The sequence below is a fragment of the Gallus gallus genome, chromosome 14, assembly GCF_016699485.2.
Source record: "Gallus gallus isolate bGalGal1 chromosome 14, bGalGal1.mat.broiler.GRCg7b, whole genome shotgun sequence".
NCBI classification, from domain to species: Eukaryota; Metazoa; Chordata; class Aves; order Galliformes; family Phasianidae; genus Gallus; species Gallus gallus.
Window position 1 is genome coordinate 6,880,001 of NC_052545.1, and position 8,508 is coordinate 6,888,508.

The 8,508-nt window shown below is 66.9% G+C and overlaps 3 protein-coding genes across 24 annotated transcripts in view; 1 reads left to right on the plus strand and 2 right to left on the minus strand.

Annotated features, from left to right (window-relative positions):
• TNRC6A (trinucleotide repeat containing 6A) overlaps positions 1–405 on the plus strand; it is a 60,115-nt gene extending 59,710 nt beyond the window's left edge. For all 12 annotated transcript variants that reach the window (XM_046901007.1, XM_046901009.1, XM_046901012.1 and 9 more), the window contains one exon: positions 1–405. This exon is cut by the window's left edge and continues 2,369 nt beyond it. The gene's annotated coding sequence lies outside the window, so the exon portion shown is untranslated.
• LOC101750925 (mucin-5AC-like) overlaps positions 1–5,410 on the minus strand; it is a 5,484-nt gene extending 74 nt beyond the window's left edge. Inside the window, exons 1-11 of one of the 11 annotated variants that reach the window (XM_025155333.3) lie at positions 5,346–5,410; positions 4,337–4,444; positions 2,604–4,224; positions 2,413–2,525; positions 2,278–2,336; positions 2,038–2,195; positions 1,786–1,942; positions 1,516–1,707; positions 1,217–1,420; positions 619–772; positions 1–527 (exon numbers count right to left, since the gene is read on the minus strand). The exon at positions 1–527 is cut by the window's left edge and continues 74 nt beyond it. In XM_025155333.3, the coding sequence (XP_025011101.2) occupies positions 396–527; positions 619–772; positions 1,217–1,420; positions 1,516–1,707; positions 1,786–1,942; positions 2,038–2,195; positions 2,278–2,336; positions 2,413–2,525; positions 2,604–3,729 (2,295 nt within the window). In that variant the 5' untranslated portion in view covers positions 3,730–4,224; positions 4,337–4,444; positions 5,346–5,410 and the 3' untranslated portion in view covers positions 1–395. Of the gene's footprint in view, positions 528–618; positions 773–1,216; positions 1,708–1,785; positions 2,526–2,603; positions 4,225–4,336; positions 4,445–5,345 lie in introns of all 11 variants that reach the window. The other 10 variants (XR_005839997.2, XR_005839998.2, XM_040647934.2 and 7 more) reach the window with 10 other exon arrangements.
• A 1,130-nt stretch (positions 5,411–6,540) lies between these two features.
• NDUFAB1 (NADH:ubiquinone oxidoreductase subunit AB1) lies at positions 6,541–8,445 on the minus strand. The gene is made up of 4 exons (XM_004945263.5): positions 8,156–8,445; positions 7,994–8,081; positions 7,348–7,459; positions 6,541–6,703 (listed from the first exon to the last, which is right to left on the minus strand). The coding sequence occupies exons 1-3, from the start codon at positions 8,426–8,428 to the stop codon at positions 7,368–7,370; spliced, it is 453 nt and encodes a 150-aa protein (XP_004945320.1). The 5' UTR covers positions 8,429–8,445; the 3' UTR covers positions 6,541–6,703; positions 7,348–7,367.
• Between the last annotated feature and the right edge of the window lie 63 nt (positions 8,446–8,508).

Genomic DNA, 8,508 nt, shown 5'->3' on the forward strand with positions numbered 1-8,508 from the left:
AACAATGCAGCAGCGCTTACTTTGTATTTCACTTCACAGTGGCTTAGCTTGTTCTGAAATGGCTAGAGGGCAGACCATATATGTACATAGTATGATGTGACTTCAACAATCTGTTAGCCTTTCTTTTCCAATTGCCGGATGTAAGTCATTAACTCTGTTGGATGCCAGCATTGTGTGTTATTGGACACTTCTCTGTACCTACTCGCTATGAACGACGCTGTCCCAGCCCAAGCTGGCTCCCCAAGTCTGCTCTGACCCCGGTGAAACCGTTGCCTGATAATCTTTCAGGACTCCGCATCGAGTGGAACTGACATCACGCCCGCGTTGATTGTATTGTCAAAGTGTTTGGACTTCTTTCACTGAGCTTGTTACGTGGAAATAAAATGTGGTTGGTTTTAAAGCTGATGCTCGGTGCCGTGCTTCAGTCTGTAGCGCTCAGGCGGTCCAACTCCGCTCCAGCGTGGACAGCTCCATCCCCTCGCAGAAGGAGCGCGGCCGCCTGCCTGGCTGCTGGGGAGAGGGGGGGGCTGGCGGGGGTGGGGGGGCTCCACCCACATCCCCCACCTTTAGACGGGGCAGTGTGACCCCTGCGCCCCCCAGCTGCGTCCCAGTGCTCACCGGTTGCTGCCTGGAGAGCTGCTGCAGGAGGGAGAAGGGCGCCCAGGGGTTGGGCTCCACGGGCCAGCTGGACACCGAGATGTCACTGGCTTTGCCTGAGTCGACCATGGGCTCGTTCATGCTGCTGCAGCTCGTGTCCCAGCCATACTGGAAGCTGGCAGCAAAATCCATTGGGAATTAGGATAGGGGGGAGGGGGTCAAAATGTCTACCTGGCTCAGCAACCCCGGGGCCCTCGTGACAGTGATGCAGCCCTGGGCTGTTGTGCTGCAGCTGCAGCCAGCTGGGGCTGTTCTGAGAGCGGCGGTGCCAAAGGGAAGGGCCCGGGATGCAGAAGGCTGTGTCCCGGTACCAGGGGAGCAGCTGGGAGTTTCCCACTCCCTTACTGCTTTATAAGCCCTAGAACTAATTACGAGCCCGCAATGGCACGCAGGCAAATTCCCACTGCAGCTCTGAGCCTTCCCGCACCGCTCCTTACACGGGGGAAAACCACCCCTCCGCGCTCCGGGCTGCAGAACGGCGCTGCGCCGTCGGACCTGAGCGCCCGCGGGGGGCTGAGCTCGGCCCCGCACCTCCCCGTGCCCGCAGCCCCGCACCTACCCGTGCCCGCGGGCGGGCGGCTCCGGGCGCTGCGCGGCGCCGAGCGGGTCCCGGCGGCAGCAGCAGCCGTCGTCCGGGAGGTGCAGGTGCAGGAGCTCCTCCGAGCGGCTGAAGGCGGGGTTGTCCAGGGAGCTGCCCGAGCCCGGCCACGAGCGCGCCCAGTGCGGAGCCGCGGCCTCGTCCGGGCGGCAGAAGCGGCGGTAGCTGCGGGCGGTGAGCGCTGCGGAGCTCCGGGGCGCCGTCCGTCCCCCGGGGCCGCCCGCCCCGTCCCAACGGCCCCGATCCCCGCCCGCACCCACCTGCTGCGGCCCTGCTCGGCCCGCGCCTCCCGCAGCAGCGCCCGGAACCTGCGGACCACGGCGGCCCCGACGGCGATCCCCAGGAGGACGACGCCGAGCAGAGCGCCCGCGGCCGCGCCCAGCAGCCCCGGCAGCGTCACTCGCCGCTCGCAGCGCAGCCCCACGAACCAAACGTCGCTGCCCGCGGGGCACCTGCGCGGACACGCGGGGCGCTCAGCGGCGGACACGCGGGGCGCCGGGGGGGGGAGGGGGAGGGCGGGCGGTACCCACCGGCAGAGCGGGCCGCGGCCGCGGGGGTGCGCGCACACGCCGTGGTTGCGGCAGTAGTCGCGGTGGCAGAGGGACGTGCACGTGGCGTTCCCGTCCGCTCCCACAACGCAGGCGAAGCCGTCGGGGCAGGAGAACAGCGCTGCGCAGGGCTCCGGCGCTGCGAGGAGACCGGGAAGGGAGGACGGCGGCGGGGCCGTGCCGCTCCGCACCCCCCGAGGGCCGCCGGGCCCCGCGCCGCCCGCCCGCACTCACCGCGGGCCGTGTGCCGCAACACGCGGGCGGTGCCCACCGCCGCAGCTCCGCCGGAGCGCAGCGCCGCGTCGAGGAGCGCTCCCAGCGCCGCCGCCCGCACGAGCTCGGCCGCGAACAGCGCGTCGTAGTGCAGCACCACCTGACGGGGGCTGCCCGCCCTGCGGGACACGGCACTGCGGCTGCGCCCCGCACCACCCCGCACCGCCGCGGGAACGCCGGGCACTGCGGGGCCGTCCCTACCTGACGGCCGTCACCTCGAGGCGCACGAAGCCGGGCACCGCCGCCAGCCGGGGCGCCACCTGCGTGGGAGCCATGGGTGCCATGCGGGACCGCCCACACGCGATGCTCCTCCCCGCGGGGCGGCCCTACGCTCACCGTCCGGTTGAGGCTGCTCAGCAGCACGTGGTGCTCGTGGGACGTGGGGTCGCGCAGGGCGGGCACGAAGGCCATGTCCAGCGCCAGCTCGCAGGGCACGCGCAGGAGGGAGGCTGCGGGGACAGGAGGGGCTCAGCATCGCCACCAACCCCGGTGCCGGCAGCTCCCGGGAGGGTCACCCCGCAGCCCACCTCGCAGCAGCGGCGGTTCATCCTCTGCGATGAACACCGGGGTGGCCCTGCCTGCTGCCCCTGGGTTCGGTGTCACGCATGTGGGGTCGGCGTGTGGCCACTCTGGGGGGCTGCTCTGTGCTGGGGGAGGCTCTTCACTCCGGGGGGGGTCTGTGGGCTGATGGGGGGACCCCGGCACCACACTGGGCCCCCGCATCAGCTCCTCCACAGCCCCCTGACATGTAGCAGTGCTGGGCTCCAGCGGGGCTGTCCTCTCATCCCTGAGCAGTGCGGGGCTGGTGGCAGTAGGTGTGCTGGTGGCAGTGGCTGTGCTGGTGGCAGTGGCGGTGGCTGTGCTGGTAACAGTGGTGGTGATGCTGGTGGTGGTGCTCAGCAGTAGTGGAGTCGGTGTGGGTTGGGTCTGGGCTGGCTGCAGTGGAGAGTTGGGGGCCACGGGAAGGGCTGTGCTCGGTGCTGCAGTCACTGCCCAAGGCCCAGCATCACCTGCCCACACCGGGGTCCCTCCTGAGACCTGAGGGCTCACAGCATGTTCACGCTCTGGGGACAATGCTGGGGGGGTGTCTGCAGTGGGGCTGAGCCCCGGGGAGGACTGTGGGCCCCGTGAGGTTGGGGCTTCCCCTGGCAAGGCTGAGATATGCCAGGTCTGGTTCATGGGGACACGGTTGGGCCCAGGGGGACCCTGAGTGTTGGGCAGCCCCAACACCTCCGTGGTCAGGTCTGCAGCTCCCTCAGGGCCAGGGGACATCACACCTGGGGCAGTGGCTGTGGTGCTAGGGTCAAGAGGCAGACGTGACTCTATGGGCAGTAGGGCTGTGCTGGTCCCAGGGCCCCTGGGCTGCCACATCAGCCCTCCACGGCCACCAACCCCCAGGGACAGCAGAGGGGGGGCGGGACGTGGCATGAGGACCCAGCCAGGCCATGGTTGTCCCCTGCAATGGGTGGGACTCTCTTGCTGGCCCTGTCCCTGCCAGCACCTGATGCATCCTTCCCAGTTCCCCAGGGGGGCCCTGCAGACTCTGCAGCCCCCCCGCAAAAGGCAGTGTCCCACTCGTCCCTGGCACAGGGCTGTCTGTTGTGTGGCCCTGGGAGGTCCCTGCTCTGCTGTCACCGGGTGGGATGGTGGCATCCCTGCCCCACGGCTCTGGGTGCGAGGGGCTGAGTGAGCCCCCCCAGCTCCATGTGAATTCTGTCCTCACAGTGCTGGGGGTTCCCCACTGCCCCCCAGTGCTGCTGGGCACCGTCACATGGGACGATGAATGCAAGAGGGTCCTCCGTGAGGCTGGGGCACTTTCTGCCTTCTCATGTCCTATGGGCTCAGTCCCGGGGGCAGCGCTGATGGCTGGAGCTGTGCTCAGCTCCACGGGGACTGCTGTGAGCTCCCTGGCCGGGCTCTCCCCAGGGTGCATGGGAGACGTTCCCTCCCTGCCTGCAGCTGCATCAGGGGTACCAGCAGAGGGTGAAGGCTGTGCCTCGGTGCTCACTCCATCCCGCACCGCAGGGACCGTCCCGGCCTCACTGGGGCTGCTGCTGGTACTGAGGGGCTCAGCGGTCCCGGGCGGGGTCCCAGGGAAGGGGAACAGCTCAGCCTCTGTTTGCAGCCACCCCGCTCCGTGCTGCGGATCTGTGGGCAGAGGCGGGGGATGCTGAGCAGGGCGGGCACCCTCTGGCACGGCGCCGGCACGCGGGGCCACCCCGCAGGCGAAGGGCCCGCCGGCCCCACCGCGGCACAGTACCTGTCCGACAGCGCTCCCCCGGGTGGGCGCAGGGGACGGCCGTGCCCCGAGTGGAGCCCATCCCACTGCTCAGAGCGGGGCAGAGCCGCGCGCAGCACCCCACGAGCACTGCGGAGAGAACGGATCGGGCGTCAGCGCCGAGCGCGGAGCTCCGCGCATCGCCCCCCGCAAAGCCCCGCGCGCGGCGACGGCGCAGCTCCGGGCTCAGCCCCGGGGACGCCGCTGCGCCGCGCGGGGTTACGGCCGTCCCGCAGCGCGGCCTCGCGGCCCCGAAGGCGCCGCCCGCACACCCGCACGAGCCCGAGGCGCCGCCAGAAAGCACCGCACGTGCGGGCGCGGAGCCGCCCCTCCCCGGCAGAGCAGCGCGGAGCAGAGCCGGGCAGGGCTGCGCGAAGGGTGAAGCGTTTTCCGCGCTTCGCACGCAGCTCCCGCGGGGCAGCAGCGGGCGTGGGACCCTTTGTGCCGCGGGAGTCATTTCCTGCGAAGGGAAAAGCGCGGGCATCGCTCAGCGCCCGGCTGGAGCCCGCCGCCTTTGTCTCGGCGCGCGGAGCGCAGCCGCTGCCCCGCGGTGCCGCTGCCGGCCCCGAGCCGCGCGGCCCCGCGAGCACCGCACGGACGGGACGGAGCGCCGCTCCGCGCAGAGGGCGGAACCGCGCGGCCCGGCGCCCCTCCGAAACCCCGCGGCGCTGGCACGGGGACGCGCACGAGGACACCGCCCCTGCGCCGGGTGGGGACGCGCATCTCCCGGGGAAAACGGGGCCGCGGCCGCCCGTACGAGGACGGAGCCGGGGGGCGCCGGGCGCTGCCGGGGGCCCGGACCCTCTCCCGCCGCACGCGGTTGCCCCGGGGCCGCCCCCGCCCGCTGCCCCGAGCCGAACGCCCCGCGGGCGTCGGGCCCGGCCGAGCGAAGCCGATGCCGCGCGGTGACGGCCCCCCGCCGCTCCCCGCAGCCCCTCCCGCCCTCCCGCGGTGCGGGGTCCCGGCCCCGTAGGGGGCTCCCGGCGCTCACCTGCGGCGGCCACGAGCCGCGGGACCCGCTCCATGCTGCTGCCGCCGGCGGCTCCGGAGCGCAGGAAGCCCCCGCCCGTTCCCGCTGCCGCGGGGCGGAGGCGCCCGGAGCCGCAGCCCCCGGCCCGGCCCGGCCCAGCGGGGAGCGGCGGAGCGGCGGGGCTGGGGCGGGCCCGGCCGCGGGCGGAACCCGGCCCTGCGGCACCCGCGGGCGTCGAGCGGGGACCCGGAGCCGCAATCTCTCCCCGTCCCCGCCCGCTACATCCCTGCGGAGCCCACCGGACGCGGCTCGGCTCCCCCCTGGGGCTGGGAAGGACCGTCCTGAGGTCCCCGTCGCCGCCCTCCCGGCACGCAGCTGCAGCGCCGACCCGGCCAAAGCTCTTACACATCGACCCCGACACGAGAGCTATGACCGCACGGGGTACCACCCCGGTGAGAGCCGCCACGAGTGCTTTCTCCGTTTCCATTGCATGGCCCGTTCAGAGGATACCTCACAGTTCGTTTAAGAGGAAAGAACTGCTTCTGACGGCCAGGGCCTTTTACTCAATGAAAGCAAAGCCCAGGCGTTGGGGGAGCAGTGGGGCACCCTAGGGCCAGGGACACATGGCAGTCTTAAAAGTGAAATGTGGTTCTACAGAGGAGGCTCTGAAAACAGAGCACCCACCCCACGTTAAGGCTCCATGTGCAACAGCAACACACTGGGGCTGATTTTCCACCCTCCCATCACCCGGTTGCCAGAGGAAGACACGTTATCAACTGACACTTCTTGGCTCACAGCCCAGCAGTGCCTCTTTGACATACAAAAGTGTTTCTTGGCTGAGAAGAAAAACTGTGTAGTGTCCAGAAATAACTATCTTTTCCCCCCCCCGTCTCAAGAGAGATGGAAAGCAAACCTCCCATGCTGGGATGAGCTGCAGTAACCGACACACCGATGTGGTTCTGCATTTCAGCAGCAGAATAGGCATTACCTGCAGTGAGATCACAGTACTCAGCTCAGCAGCAGAGGCTGTACAGGTGGTACTGGAGCTCCCACTCAGGTATACGATGCTCTTTCAGTCTGCCACACAAGGAGCCCTCCAGGCTGTGCAGCTGATGCTGCTCGCTCACAGCACAACGAGCCCCAGCAGGGGGGCATACCCTAAAAACCAGCCCCAGTGGGCTGTAACTGTGAAACAAAAAAGGCATCAAGGCGACCATGGTCTTATATATTTATTCCTTTTTTCCTCGTTTTCAAAGGACAACATATTCAGACAGCTTTAAATACAACGTCCAAGCACAACTTTCCGATGAAAGCAGCAGCAGTGCAGCATGTGCGCTTATACCCACTGACATCAGGGCCATCCTAGTGGTAGACATCTCCTGTTAAATAAAACATTCACGCATTTAGTAATTCATCAGCTGAAAGCTCCCACATAAAGGAACAAAAGAGGCCGGTCTGGCAGAGACATGACAAGTGCTGAAGAACACCAGAGGAAGCCACATACATAATGACACAAGTCTTGCAAACCCCAAGGTTGTCACGTTTTTTTTTCCCATCCACTCTTGGCTCAGGAAGAGCAGCAAACAGGCACAGCTCCTCCACTGACCCTTTACACCTCAATCCCGTGGAAGATCGAGGGAGGGGGGAGGTGAGAAGCACGCACAAGAGCAACAAACAGGAATCTGCCTCAACGTGCTACAGCTGCACACTGCCCTGAGGCCATCGCTCATTTCCCCTGCAGCCCTCAAGTGCCTCTGAGGCTGCTGCTGGAATAACCCTTTCCTGATCGTTTCCTTTCCTGCCGCTGTCCCAGGCTGGGGCTGACGAGAAAACAGCTGCTAGCAGCAGCTCAGAGCTGTGCTGTCACCCACCCCTAGAGAGCGCTGCTCAGCACGCTCTGCGAGCAGCTGAAGAGCTCTGAAGGATGGACTCAAAGCCAGTTCACCATCTACTAACAGACTGGTGGATTCCTGCAGGGCTTGGAGCGACACAGAGACACCTGCAGAGGCACGTTTATACTTACTCTGCTTTGGAGAACTGCTTTTATTCATAAACATCCTTCTTATCTGCAATGTAATCTACTATCTCTTGTGGACACATTAATTTTTCTGCATCTCCATCAGGAATTTCAAAGCCTGGAAGAAAGCATACAAATTCAGCCCGAAACAACGGAAACGGGAGCAAGGCTGAAGGAAGCAATTACTGCTGGCTCAGACGTCTGCAATGCAGCTGAAAATAAACACACAGAGGCTGCTTCTCCACTGCAGTCAGAGTCAGCATCTCGTTACTATGGCGAGTTTCAGGCTGTGCTATGCCTTGCGTGACACTGACTCTGGATAGGAGACACGGCAGAAGCAGCGGGGGCTGCAGAGCCAGCCAGTGTCCCTGAGCACCACTGAAGCCATGAGTGCCTCATCAGGGCTCCCACAGAACACAGAAGAGGGATGTTCTGGGTAACTGCAGGCAAGCAAGAGCCAAAGCGCCTCGGGTTCGGTTTGCTGTTGAGTGCTCGTACAACAAACAGAGCTGCAGCCAACAGCCTGGGACGGGGAGCGCGGGGGCTCTCAGCAGTGGATCTGCTCAGAAATATAAGCCGGAACACGGAGGCTCTTCTCTGTCTGGTCCACGCGGACACACGCTAACGCTCCGAGCATGCAACGTGCCATTACCGAACTCGTCCTCCATGGCCATGATGATCTCCACTTGGTCCAGGCTGTCCAGCCCCAGGTCCTTCATGAAATGCGACTCGGCCGTCAGCTGGGGGGTCAGAGAGGGCGTCAGCTCCCGCTCCCGGCCCCGGCCCCGCCCCCCCCGGCCCGGCCCCCGCTCGCCTTCTCGGGGTCGATCTTGTCGTACAGCTTGAGGACGTAGAGGACGCGCTCCTTGATGTCGGCCAGCGTGAGCGGCGGCAGCTCCGAGTAGCGGCGGCACGGCGCAGGGCCCGCCCGGAGCGCCGGCGGCACCGCGGGGAGGAAGGCGGGCGGCTGGGCCCGCGGACGGCCGGGACAGAGCGTGCCGAGCGCGGCGCGGGGGACGGGGACGGCGGCGGCGCTGGAACGGGGCAGCAGGCGGCGGACGCAGGCCGAGAGGACACGGGCCGCCATGGTGACCTGATCCCAGCAGCCCCCGCGCCGCGCCCGGAAGCGCGTGTGCTCGGCGCCAGAGCGGCGGCGGGCGGGGAGCA

Bases quoted from the DNA above. Each gene is read 5' to 3' on its own strand.
- NDUFAB1 (XM_004945263.5), bottom strand. From the start codon at position 8,428: ATGGCGGCCCGTGTCCTCTCGGCCTGCGTCCGCCGCCTGCTGCCCCGT. The intron at 8,082-8,155 runs GCGAGCGGGGGC...CTGACCCCCCAG, and splicing joins ACAAGATCGACCCCGAGAAG to CTGACGGCCGAGTCGCATTT. The intron at 7,460-7,993 runs GTAATGGCACGT...GCTTTCTTCCAG, and splicing joins GGCCATGGAGGACGAGTTCG to GCTTTGAAATTCCTGATGGA.